At 52.4% G+C, this 13077-nt stretch overlaps 2 protein-coding genes across 5 annotated transcripts; both read right to left on the bottom strand.

The window, feature by feature from the left end:
* Positions 1–2378, bottom strand: LOC110432917 (cell wall protein IFF6-like). 4 transcript variants are annotated; one of them, XM_021454134.1, is made up of 3 exons: positions 2087–2378; positions 1802–1925; positions 1–1602 (listed from the first exon to the last, which is right to left on the bottom strand). In XM_021454134.1, exon 3 carries the CDS (start codon positions 1563–1565, stop codon positions 210–212), a length of 1356 nt encoding a protein of 451 aa, XP_021309809.1. In that variant the 5' UTR covers positions 1566–1602; positions 1802–1925; positions 2087–2378; the 3' UTR covers positions 1–209. The 4 variants fall into 4 exon arrangements, with proteins under 4 accessions (XP_021309809.1, XP_021309808.1, XP_021309807.1 ...); XM_021454133.1 differs by having other exon boundaries at positions 1789–1925; positions 2087–2377; XM_021454132.1 differs by having other exon boundaries at positions 1–1934.
* On the bottom strand, positions 9112–12415 carry LOC8078965 (U-box domain-containing protein 4). The gene is made up of 2 exons (XM_002460887.2): positions 10915–12415; positions 9112–9632 (listed from the first exon to the last, which is right to left on the bottom strand). Exons 1-2 carry the CDS (start codon positions 12229–12231, stop codon positions 9543–9545), a joined length of 1407 nt encoding a protein of 468 aa, XP_002460932.1. The 5' UTR covers positions 12232–12415; the 3' UTR covers positions 9112–9542.

Below are 13077 nucleotides of genomic sequence, written 5' to 3'. Positions count from 1 at the left end.
TGAGCAAAATATCGTTACTAAAACAGAGAAACCAAACCATTTTTTCATAAGTACTGACCGATACATTAAGACAGAGCAACTAATTCCCGATCTGACAAACCTAGAACAAGAGCATAAGGTGTTATTCCTCTGCGCTAGTAAGATTCAGCTGAGGCGACTGCAAATGCCGTCTCTTTGCTTCGTTACTCGGCGATCCAGCAGATCGGAGATCAGAAGAACGCCCGGCTGCCATAGAACACCTTGGGAGACGGCTTCTCCTGCTGCCCTGCGGCGGCCGGCTTCTTCACCGCACTCGAGTCGGCAGCAGTGGAGTTTGAGTCAGGTGTGGCTGCTGCGGGACTGCTCTTCCCGCTGCTACCGTTGTCTATGTCCAGGGCAGGGAGCTTCATTTTGGCCAGGGAATCCGTGAATTGCTGCATGCTCTTCATGTACATGTCCATGATCTGGTTCCCGTCCACCTTCACCTCCTGCTCGATGCTGACGCTGATCACTGGCTTGTCCACTGCAGCCTCCGACGCGGCGCCGGGCGAGTTCGCCGCCGGGACCTCCTGGACGGTGCGGGACGAGTCGACCTCCGCGTCAGCGGTCTCCGACGCCGCCTTCTCCTTGTGGTCAGCCGACGAGTGGGCGTTCCCGGACGGCTCCGAGCTGGAGTTGGACTGAGGGGTGGCCGGGAACGCCGCGGCGGCGGGGGACTCCGTGGTGGACACGCTGCTGACCGGCGTGTCGCTCCGGAAGCCGGCGCCCACCGAGTCAGCGGTGCTGTTGTCCGTCGAGAAGCTCTCCACGAGGCGCACGCCGTCGTCGTGGCTCATGGTCGTGGCGCCGTCCCCGTGCTCCGAGGTGAGGAGGCTGTCGGAGCTCTGCGTTTCCACGGCCGCGCACGGCAGCCTGGTGTACTCGGAGACCATGATCTGGTTCTCCTCCACGAGATTCAGGTCGGGGAACTCGATCTTCTCGTACTCCTTCCCGTTCCCGACGCCGTCAGCGGCGTTGTTCTCCGGCTCCTCCTCCTCCAGGTCGTCGGCCAGCGCCGGCTTGGGCGTGGGCGAGATGGGCACGACCTCTGGCACGACCCCGATGTAGGAGAGCTCGAGCTGTAGGAACCCCGAGGGGGTCTGGAAGAGGTCGCTGGTGGTGAGCGGGAACTCGCGGGCGAGCGTGCCGCCGTCGGCGGCGACGACCTCCGGGAGCGGCACGAGCGCGAACCCCAGTAGCTGGTCCTGCAGGTAGTTCTTGACGCGGCTGAGCATCCACACCTCGCAGCGGAGCGCGGCGTCGACGTCCCCCGCGCGCACGCCCAGGCGCAGCGACTGGTCGAACACCGGGTTGCGGCCCCCTCCGTTGACCACCTGCGTGGACGCCGCCGGCGCGCCGTCCCCCGGCAGCGAGAGCCGCGCGTACACGTCCTGCTTGTGGTAGATGCAGATGTTCTGAATGTCCCGCGCGCTCCGCACGTGCACGTCGACGTAGCCGATCAGCTCGGCGCCCCCGGTCCCGTTCGCGGCCGCCGCCTGCGCAGACGCCGCTCCTCCCTTCTGCTGCTGCGGCTGCGGCTGCTCCATGGCAAGACCACACCTTTACTCCCCCAAGCCTTCAACTCTGCGTCCACAGCAAAGGGGAAGCAACAAATCAGACGAAGCCAAATATAATAAATAAGAATCACGCAAATCTTGTTCTGCGGAATTCAGCGCCGGTGGGAGTGGCAGCTGCATAGTCGAAATCGGAGAAGTAGGTGAAGCGAAACTGTCGGCAGATCCTCACTACAGTGAGCCGAGACAGACTAACCGGAACTGCTCACCACCTCCACAAGCTTCTTGAACACACTGGTGATGGGGGGTGATTCCTCCTACTCGACTCAACGCAACCACGCAGCTGCTGAAATACCACGAGAAACCACCGGAGGTCCGGCAAAAGCGCTGCTACTGTCATCACTAAAGAAAGGAGTTCAGGATGCGTAGGTTTCCATCCCGATAAAAGCGAAGCGAAGGGAAAGCGCGAGAAAGAGCTCAAATCCCAGGAAGAAAAGGCGAGAGATCTCAGAGCAGGAGAGGGAATTGGAGCAGATTCGTGATGCCACGCTTACCCTGTCCGAAGTGTGCCGGTGCTGCTCTCGACTCTCTCGAGAGGGACGACGACGAGGGAAGCAGCAGGGCCACTGGAATCAAGCGGAGGAGAGCGAGCGGCGGGGTGGGGGCTCGAGATATAACACGAACTCCAAAGGGGATTAGGGCAGTACTTACTAGTAGATTTTTCTTTCTTTTTTTCTAGCTGGCTTTCCCTTTTTTTTCCCTACCCCTTTACCTAACTAAGCTTGCTTTCATTGCCTTGTTTGGCCGAGCCGTAGCGTTAGCGTAGTCCAGTACTGCTGCATGTGCTTCGCCGACTGGCCGTTGCTAGTAGAGCCGTACAGTATTCAAAGACGCCAACACCGTTCACCGTATCCTGACCGCATACGTACCAATCATCCTACTGTTAGACCGCACGTAAATAAATAAACAAGATGGTTTTAAGAAACCCCAGCTGGATAGAGAGGCCCCAGGAAAGGTCGCGAAAGGGGTCGCAGAAAGTCCGCGGCCGGGAGCGCAGCCCCCGGGGGTCACAGACAGGCCACTTTGCGCGGTTTTTCGCCGTGGTGACAGCCCGAAAAGTCAAGGTTGTTTCGCAGGCAGGCTGCGCCTCGCCTTGGCGCCTTGTGGCGGCAGCGCGTGAACGGGGGCGGCCAATGCCGCGGCGCCACCTCCGCGGGAGGGCACACGGGCAGGGACCCTTTTGATGGGCAGGCCGCGTTGTTTAATCGGGGTCGGGGCCGGGGCCGGGGCCCGGACGAACGAACCGCCGGGCGGGTGGGGGTGGGTGGGCGCGTGCCTGCCGTGCCCGGCGTCGCTGTCCGTCCGCCCGCGCTCGCACGCTCGCGCCGGGTTTTTCAAAGCGGATATCATCTCTCCGGGGCCCTTTTCCGCGTCCGTCCGCCATCATCGCGAGCGCCTGGGCGGGTTCGCGAGCCGGGTCGGCGTGGCCAGTGGCCATGCTCGCGGCGGGGCCGGGCCGACCGACCGCGCGCGTGCGCTGCGGCGCCGGAGCCTGCAGCCAGAGTTGGCGACCGGAACCAACGACAGCTTCGGCACCAGGCATCACCGCATCAGTCGAGTACGCTGATGAGAGGCGAGAACCGAATCCGACCATGTGCGGTGAGAGCCAGAGGGAGGGAGGGAGGGATGGATGGATTCCGTGGCGTGGGGTGGGGTGTGGTGGTGGCAAAGCTTTTTAGACCGTTTCTGCCTTGCCTTGCGAATGGCCCCGCAACCCTCTAACGTGTGTCGGTTGCAATTTGCAAAGCATGTCCATGGACTCATGTATCATGGTGAGCGGACGACAGGAGAGTCATCGATAGGGCAAGAGACTGGACTGTTGAACCTTAGCTTAGCATGCATTTCTGGCTGTTTAAATAGAGAAGCAACTTAGACACCATTTGGCGTAAGCTGCCGAGAGCATGTTAAGCCGATAGCATCATTTGTTGCTTACACACAATCGATATCGATTTTGGAGCTTCAAAAATTTTGGCAAACGGTCCAATTGCTACGATGCAAGTAGCAGTCCATTTGCTCGAGAGCAAAAACCTGAATCTCCATTTTCACAAGCCAGTGCGAGCAAAAACTGTTTTTTGAAGCTGCCAAGCTATAGCTCATGCGATTTTCCAATTCCATCATGATGCTGTGGTCGCACATGCGTGCGGATGTAATGGATTGACCAAGCGAAAGTAAGCGAGGGGCCGAGGGCACATCAACGTGTACTTGATTGCAACTTGAGTGCAAGTATCTTGCTTGTAGATCCAGCAGTTGTTATAGTTGTGAGTTGTGACCACAGTCCACAGGGAAAAGCGCCATCAGATTCCCGTTAGCAATGACCTTTCCTCAGTGCAGTTTAATCACGCATCTGTCTTCAAACAGGCTCTCCCGCGCTTGGCAATGTTTGCTGAACCCAGCAGCCAAAAAAGCCCAATCAAGGATATACTATGTCACATAACTAGCCACTACTTGCCACAATAGTACTAGGGCACTCCCAACCCAGAAATAAACCATATGGTTTCTACGTTTATTAATTAAGATGTCAAGTAAGCAAACAAAGATAATATGGCACTGCAATTAAAAGAAGAGTGAGCTGAAAATGGTTCCTTAATAAGAAACTAACTCCACAAAAGGAACCAAATCACAAAGAGATGTGATAAGTAAATGAAGGGGAGAGAAGACATAAGATTGGATAAAAAATATTCTGTAAAGATTATCCATTTAAAACATAGTTTCTATGTGTAGTGTTTACATAAATTAATAGGTGTAGAAATTATGTGTTTTTTAGCATTACGAGTTTATAGAAAAGCCAATACAGAGTTTATATATACAGAAAAGCTGGTGTCCGCTGCAGTGTTTATATGTACAGAAAAGCCAATACAGAGTTTACATCAAACGTTATAAGCTGCGGACACCAGCGGCCAAAAGAGGCAAAGACCCAACCGTGTCATCCACTCATATTCAGGGCCGCGTCTCTTTGGTGGTTTCTAGCTAGACCTGGCATATCAGTAGTCTTTCTGTCTTTTCTGCAACATCACCATCTGAACAAAGGAACAAGTGATCTACCGCATAGGTTCAATGACAATTCCAAAGTTGACGACACATGCTAACTGCCTAACTCTCGAAAGGAATAATTGAGAGGCTTCAAAAATCAAAAGAGTTGACAGAGCAGTGGCATCCAAACAGCTGATTTGGGCCGGCCGGCCCAATACTAAACATCAACTAATGTCTAATGATCGCCCCCAAGTACGAAATCCAGCACCCAAAATCTCCACTTGGAAGAGTTCCATGGCCTTCAATTAAAGTTTTGTGCTCAGAGCCTCAAATAGATAATAATTAAGGGGACAAGAAGTTCACATAGCTTTCATGTGAACTATCGCCATTACGCCTCTTCAGAGTTCAGACGGCAGGTACCGCTGCCGAGCTGCCGCTCTTCTACAGCAACTTTGACTGCAATCGATCGGCCTTGGCAGGCAGCAGGTAGAGGTATCTCCGGTGAAGTCAAATGTAGCATAGCTCTTATCCTGTTGTAGGGCACGAAGAAATGGTTGTGCATCTGCAATGCTGTGCGGCCGTACGATGCTTGATCCATGCATAACAGTTAACAGGGACGCTGTTCTGAAGATTGGGCTATCTGAATCATTGAATGCGTTATGCGTCGTATGCTAGTGGTCCATCCGGCCTCCATGGCCGATCGCCCACCGTTCGAGCCGTCGTGATTGAACGTTTGACGTAGCGGGGAGAAGAAACAAATGCTGACGGTGCGAGCTGAGGGAGGCCTGTTTGGATTGTAGCCTCGTTTTGTCCCGAGTCCTGACTGATTGGGGCTGCACATCGTGGAAATGGAACGCTCAACTACGTCTTTCAGCCTCTCCCCGCGTGTCACTATCCACTACTGTACTCTACTAGTATATCTACGTATATCTCTATCTCAGTATGTCATATTCGTTTTGCTGAAATTCGGCTTATATTGATCCTGAAATGTTATGAGTAAAAAATAATATTTTTTCACTAAAAAATACTGTTGAAGTAGTGTTGGTGGGTAGATTCGATGGTCGATGGGGCAGCGTGTTGCACGGACGGAACGGGGGGGCTGGGTTCCATCGACATGCCTACACGAATACACGATCCTCATCCTGATTCCTGCGATGTGCTAACACAGTGCCTGTGCGGTGATAGTACAGGTACAGGTACAGCACGGCCGCATCTGTCCTCGCGGCCGGCCGGCGCACATGGCCGTGCCGTTACGGGCGGCAACACCTCGTCACCGGACCATGCAGCCGGGGCCGCTTTCGGCTCTCTCCTCTCTGTGCCTCGCCGTACGGAACCGCCGAAAACAGCACCACACAGCGGAGCTGCGGAGCGTCCCAACAGCCTCCATGGTCGATCGACGGCGACGGCCGCCAAGATTTCTAGTGCCGCGTAGGATAGTTTTTTCCCGCTGTCTGGGCCTTGTTTAGTTCACCCTGAAAACCAAAAAGTTTTCAAGATTTCTCGTCACATTAAATCTTGCGGCACATGCATGAAACATTAAATATAGACGAAAACAAAAACTAATTACACAGTTTAGCTGGAAATCACGAGACGAATCTTTTGATACTAGTTAGTCCATGATTGGATAATATTTGTCACAAACAAACGAAATTGCTACGGTACCGAAAACTTTTTATTTTTCGGAACTAAACAAGGCCTCGTGCTGCACTGTTGCACCCTGTGTACAGTCTGTAACGGGGACGAGAGAAGGGAGCGGCGGGAAAGGAACAGTGCACGCCGCTCATTTTACAGATCATGAAGCGAATAGCTTTGCAAGTTGCCAAGCAGACAGCGTCAGGTTTACTTGTTTATGGCAGGGCCGGTCTCGGCTGTGTGCGTTTGTGTGGTATGGCCGTCCGCGGCGGCGGCGGTAGGATATGGCCTTGTTTAGTTACGAAAACTGAAAGTTTATTTGTGATAAATATCGTCTAATCATAGACTAACTAGGCTTAAAAGATTCGTCTCGTGATTTACAGTCAAACGGTGTGATTAGTTTTTATTTTCGTCTATATTTAGTGCTTCATGCATGTGCCGTACGATTCGATGTGATAGGAAATCTTGAAAATTTTTTGGATTTCGGAGTGAACTAAACAAGGCCTATGTAAGGTCGCCAACTGACGTTTTTTCTCTGAGCTTTTCTATGGTCTGTCTACACCCCACCCTAGAGCCTTCCATCACTCGATTTTTTTTTTCTCAAAATCAAATTAACAAAAATAAGATTATCAAATTAAGCAGATATTTTCTATGGATTGCAGATGAAAAGATATACATATGGATTCAAAATTAGGCATACATACAAATTAAAAAACAACAAATGAACAAAACAAAGAATTTTCAAATAGCTATATACTTACACCAATTCTATCTAGAAGTTACACCAAAATAATCACTGTAACTTTAATATAAATATATTGTAAATTCAATATAAATTCATAATAACTACAATTCAGATGTGGGAAAGAAAGTTTTGCATGCAAAGGAAACACATAGGTGAGAGGAAGAGATTGATTTGCATGCGGGAGTTTCGGATAGAAAGAGATATTGAATGATTTACGTGCAGGAGAGATTCATAGAGACACTTGCTTTTGCAGCGCATGGTCTGGTAGGTACTAGCGCATGGTCTCGTGTACGTACTCCTATACGGACAGGACTCGGTGGAGATAAGAGGACAGAGGAATCGGACGGCCGAAAAAGATCGAGTGACAAGAGCCGGCGAATTGCTCGAGTGACATATAGATTCAGCGTTTCTATACGCTGACCGCGGCTGATATGGTCCATACGACGGATACCGACGCGGCAAGCTTTGCAGCGGTTTTAGCGTTCCGACGGAGCTCGCTCGTGCCTCTTTGTTTTTTGATCCTTGCACGAGTGGTGCACGATATGACGTTTGTTAAGATATCGCTGAATATCTGAACTTCTGAAGACTTTGCTGTTGCCAAGCTGTGAACGCTTCAGATACAGAGAGAGGGCCAAACCAGATGCAAATTTGGCTCGTTAGCCTGAGGAAATGGCCCTGTTCTCTCAAATATGGCTCCTTGCGTGGCGTGTGACCTCTGTTGGTACTGGTGGTAGGCTGTAGGACAGCTCTCCAGCATGCAATATGATGAAAGATATGCAACACACTGACCGTCCCTCCATCCAGACTTCTAGATCATTGACCATACAATTTGGGCGTTGGAGCAGCAAGCTTTGAAATGGTAGCTTGATTCTGACGGAGCTTGTTCACACCTCTTGTTTCTATTCTACTAGCTCTCAAGTGTTGCACGACACCAAACTCCTTAACATATTACGTACTCTAAATATCTGCAGCCCAGTTGCCGCAAGCTGTTCGCCAAATCAGAGGGAAAATTTGGCGTCTGGCCTATAGGTTCAGCTAACGTTCGTCGTCTTCATCTATCTCACTATTTCAGTCTGGTTGGTCAAGATCTCTGAAAAAATGGCCTTAGTTCACCCTAAAAATCAAAAAAAAATTCAAAATTACCCGTCACATCGAATCCTGCGACACATGCATGAAACATTAAATATAAATAAAAATTAATTGCATAGTTTGTCTGTAAATTACGAGACGGATTTATAAATCTAATTACTTCATAATTAAACATATTTGTCAAATAAAAATGAAAAAGCTACCGTGTCAAAATCCGAAAACATGCGAGCGATCAACCCGATCGAATCAACATCGTCGTCACATCCCTGGCATGCATGCATGCACGCACCAGGTTCCATGAATCGGCACTGAACAACAGGAGCACCCAGCCACCCAGGTCAGTTGCAGAGACTTGTGGGCGCAGCCGGGGCAGCCAGCGCCCGCGAGTCAGTCTCGAATTAATTCGTTATCCTGCTCCGTCAGACAGGTCATATTCTGATGCTGCTATAAACAAGATGATGGAGCGAAATTTTCTCTCCTAAACAGCGCCAAACACCAATCATCTGCCAAGGAACAGGACACCGGGAGGGACACCGGACACGGGCCAATGACGCCTGTCTCAGCCAGCTAGCCAGGACAGTGACCTGACCTGAGGTTATGCAGCAGCCTGTGTAACGCGATGGGAGTGGTGCCGATCTTGTCTCACGGAGATGGCAATTATGTCTAGCAGAAGATGCAGGATTTGGATTGTCGATGAGATTTTGATCGAGGGCTTGCACATTTTGGGTTAACGTTTCTGATAGTGATAAGAACTGACAAGATTGATGATTGATAGATCTAGGAGCAGCCATTAAAAGGAGTCGCTGTTCGTGACAGCTAGCCAAGCCAAATGGTTGGCTGATGTCGTGGAGTTCAGAGACTTCCTTCGGTGGCACTCATATCCCGTCAATGTCGATCTGCGTAATCTAGATGAAAAGCATGTTTACAAAGTGCTAGCTCGATCTTTTGATAGTACTGTAGTACATTAGGGTTCTTACGTTATGGTACTACCACGGGAAGGAAGCATCAGCTCTATCATGCATGGCAGCAGAGTAAGCTGATGTCTTGACCATACCTTGACCCATACAGTAGCAACGAAACAACTGAGAGCAAAAATAGAATCACGAAATGTTCGCAAAACATGTGACAAACTGAGTAGATAAAAAGAAACAGAGGAATTTGGACTCGGAACCTCAAGCAAAAAACACATGGTTGACGATCCAACATTCCCTATAACCTGACAAGACAAAGCAACCACACCCTAGCATCCTGTACACAGCTACTACAAACCAGCATCATCATCATTACCACCCAAATCTTCTAGCATACCCTGAATCCTCCCTCTTAACTGACATTACGTTAGTAACCAACCAAGCATCCTCACTTGCAAACCACATGTGTATTCACATAGCCAAACCAACCAGAACCAGCTGTTATTTACAGATGATCTGAACGTCGCACCCCCCTGTCGTAGCTGATCTCCTCTCAAGACTCCCACAGAGAATGGAGCAGATTTCGACCACTTAATTCTTGCTTTACCTAGCCAAACTAGTAGCTGTAACTGCTCCAGCTCTGCAGCCAACTCCTTGTCGCTGCTCCCGCAGGTAGCCAAGCAAAGTCTCAGCCTGCAAATTATGCAACATAACCTTAGTGACATCACAACTTCTAGAATTCGGAAGGACTTTTCAGATTCGCTAAAACTGATTAGCACATGCTTTGTAACTTGTAAGCCAGACAAATGAGGGGACATTGTTCCAAGCTATTCCTCTACTCTCCTTAAAGAAATTATTAGGAGTTTTCTTAATTTAACATGGTCCTCCATATGTTGTTTCCTCGAAGGACCAAAGCTAGTAGCACAAGCACTGCAGTGTTGACTTGCAGTGCAGAAGACAGCAAGCGTATCCTCCTGTAGTCCTTGGAAGATTTAACAGATCCTCGATTGTACTTGACAAATGTAAAAAAATCAGGTCTTGTTTAGTTCGCAAAATTTTGGTTTTTTTTGGCTACTATAGCACTTTCGTTTTTATTTGACAAACATTATCCAATCACGGAGTAACTAGGCTCAAAAGATTAATCTCACAAATTTCAAGTAAACTGTGTAATTAGTTTTTATTTTTATCTTTATTTAATACTTCATGCATGCGACTAAAGATTCGACGTGACGGGGAATCTTGAAAATTTTTGCGAACTAAACAAGACATGGCCTTGTTTAGTTGGCAAAAATTTTGGATTTTGGGTACTGTAGCACTTCGTTTGTTTGTGATAAATATTGTCCAATCATAAACTAATTATGATCAAAAGATTCATCTCGTGATTTACAGACAAACTGTATAATTAGTTTTTGTTTTCGTCTAAATTTAATACTCCATGCATGTGCCGCAAGATTCGATGTGACAGGAATCTTGAAATTTTTTGGTAACAAAACAAGGCCTAAACGAAGTGCGTATCTCCACAATTTGAATGGAATCCAGAGGTCAACATCTGACTTGATATGCATGCCACCTAGCACGCATGAAGGCCTTTTAACAAACGTGGATAACACCGAGCACTTCTTAGGAACAGAGGTAAAAATCTAACTAAACAACGAGTGCATGTACAGCGAGCCTTTTCCTTCGTCTAGGTTTAGTGTACTTTTCAGTACTATGGTGTCAATCACACTTCAATCAAACTCAAACTGATAACTTCGCGGCATACTGTTTAGTACTACAATCAGTTCTAAACTGACTGGCAAAAGTGACTTCAGTCGCATCAGCAAACACTCAAAACGACTTCAACATTGATCTATACTCAAACAAAATTTAGCAAGGCAAATCATGTCCGATTAGCCAATAGGGCATAGCTATACGTAAAGAACTAGTAGTAGCACTGAAATTTGTCGAAGAGAAAGGTGGGGTTTGTGCTGCGTACCTTGTGCTTGGCACGGGCAGAGCCGGACTGCGATAGCGCGACAAGTGGCGGGATGGCGCCCTCGCGTACAAGAAGCGCACGGTTATGCGGGGAATCGGAGCACATCTGCAGCAGCGCCACCACGGCGAACTCCTTCTCCTTGGCAGGGCCGTCCTCGATGGCCTCAACCAGCGCGGGGATGCCGCCAGCCTCCACCACGGCTTCGCGGCCCTCGGCGATGCCCGCGAGGCTCCCCAGAACCACCATTGCCTTCTCGCACGTGCCGCTGCCGCGCTCGCCGATGAGGTGCACGAGCGGCACGACGGCGCCGGCGCTAACGGCGCGCTCCTTGTTCCTACGCGCGGAGCAGAGGCGGTAGAGCGTGGTGAGCGCGTCCTTCTTGCCGCGCGTGGAGCCCGCGGAGAGCAACGCGACGAGCGGCGGGATGGCGCCGCAGGCACCGATGGTGGCGCGGTTCTCCTCGATGCCCGAGAGGCTGAGCAGCGCGCACGCGGCGTTCTGCTTGGCGGGCGCCGTGCCGGTGCGCAGCGCGTAGACGAGCGGCTTAATGGCGCCCGCGGCTGTGATGGCGGAGCGGTTCCGCTCCTCGAGCGAGAGATTGAGCAGCGCGGTGACCGCGCTCTCCTGCGCCACGGGGTCGGTGCTCCGCAGCAGCGGCACGAGCGCCGGGATGGCGCCCGACACTCCGATCAGCTCGCGGATGTCGGACCGGTGCTTGGCCAGCAGGCGTATCCTGGCCGCGGCGGCGCGTCGCGCGTCCGGCCCGGCGTCGGGCCCGAGCGCCTGCACGCACGCCAGCACGAACGGCTCCACGCGCTCCAGCGGCGCCGCGTCCGCCGACAGATCCATGGACTCGAGGTCGTTCAGATCCACGGCGGCGGCGTCCGGCGCGTCGGATCTGGGCACCGCCGCCCCCGCAGCAGCGGCGAGGCGCTCGAGCTCCCCGGAGATGTCGGAGTTGAAGCTGGAGTAGTCGGAGAAGTCCCGCGACAGGTCGAGCAGCTCCGTGGCGGCGGCGTTGATGGCGGAGGACGACTTGGCGACGGCCGCCGGGTGCGCGGGCCCTGCGGTGGCGGCGAGCTCGCGGAGGTGGAAGTCGATGACGGAGTCGGTGAGGTTCTCAATGTCCGAGTCGCCCGCGTCGGCGCCGCCATCGCGCGAGGCCGGGGACGGGGACCCCGGGGAGGAGTCTGGCTGCAGCAGCGCGGAGCGGATGGTGCGCATGGAGTGACCCTGGCGGCGCTGTGGCCGCGCGGCCGCGCAGGGGCTCTGCCCCGGCGAGGGCGAGGGGATCTGGGAGCCAGCGAGCGAGACCATGGCGAGCAGGCGGGCAGGCGGGAGGGTGGCGAGTGGTGATGATGATGGGGTTGGGGAGGGGATGGTGGGGAGGTGGTTGGGCGCTGTACTGGTGTGTGCGCGCGGATACGTATACGCTCGCCGCCGATGCTGTTGTGTAGCCTTCTGCCGTGCACAGCACAGTCCGCAACAAACTAGCAGCGGCAGCAGCCCCGGCGGGCGAGTGCGGTGTGGATCTTTGTAGCCGCTTTTGAGAGGGTAGGTTTGACGGCCGGACAGGTGTCTGTCTGTCTGCCTGCGCTGCGCTGCGCTGCCTATAGACCCATGGTGCCATGCCGGCTGCTGGCCAACGCCTAGTTTTTGAGCCTATCCCGATGACACGTGGGGTCGGTATTGCTGTGTGCGGAGCTGTCAGTGGGTCGGGCTTGGATTGGACTGCCAGTGCCGGCGTGCCGCTGCTTTGGCTGGTGGGACCCCTGGCTGTGTGTGTGAGGGCTGAGGTGAGGAGGGACAGGGAGGACGGGAACCGTGGAACGGGAAGCGCGAGAAACGGAACGGAGCAAGCAAGGAATCGCTTTCCCGTTTTGTTCCTTGCTCCGTTTCCGCCCCGCGCCAGGCTAACAACAATCCGACGATCCTGCCAGGCTGCCCAGCTCCGGCGGTAGCGTTCGTCTGTCGTGAGTCGTGACTCGTGAGCCGTGGCTCCGGAGCCCGGGAAGTTTGGTGGCGGGAAGGAGACGAAACCGACGGTTGGATTGGATGGCCGTGCGCGCGGCAGGGGAGGATCCGCGATCTGCCTTTTTCTTCCACCGGGCAACAGGGGCCTGGCGTGCCGGGCGCATTTGGCAGATTTTCGCAGGCACGCCG

Source organism: Sorghum bicolor, chromosome 2 (genome assembly GCF_000003195.3).
Source record: "Sorghum bicolor cultivar BTx623 chromosome 2, Sorghum_bicolor_NCBIv3, whole genome shotgun sequence".
NCBI lineage: Eukaryota > Viridiplantae > Streptophyta > Magnoliopsida > Poales > Poaceae > Sorghum > Sorghum bicolor.
The sequence above is the reverse complement of the archived record's forward strand: the minus strand, read 5'-3'. Positions and strand labels throughout refer to the sequence as shown.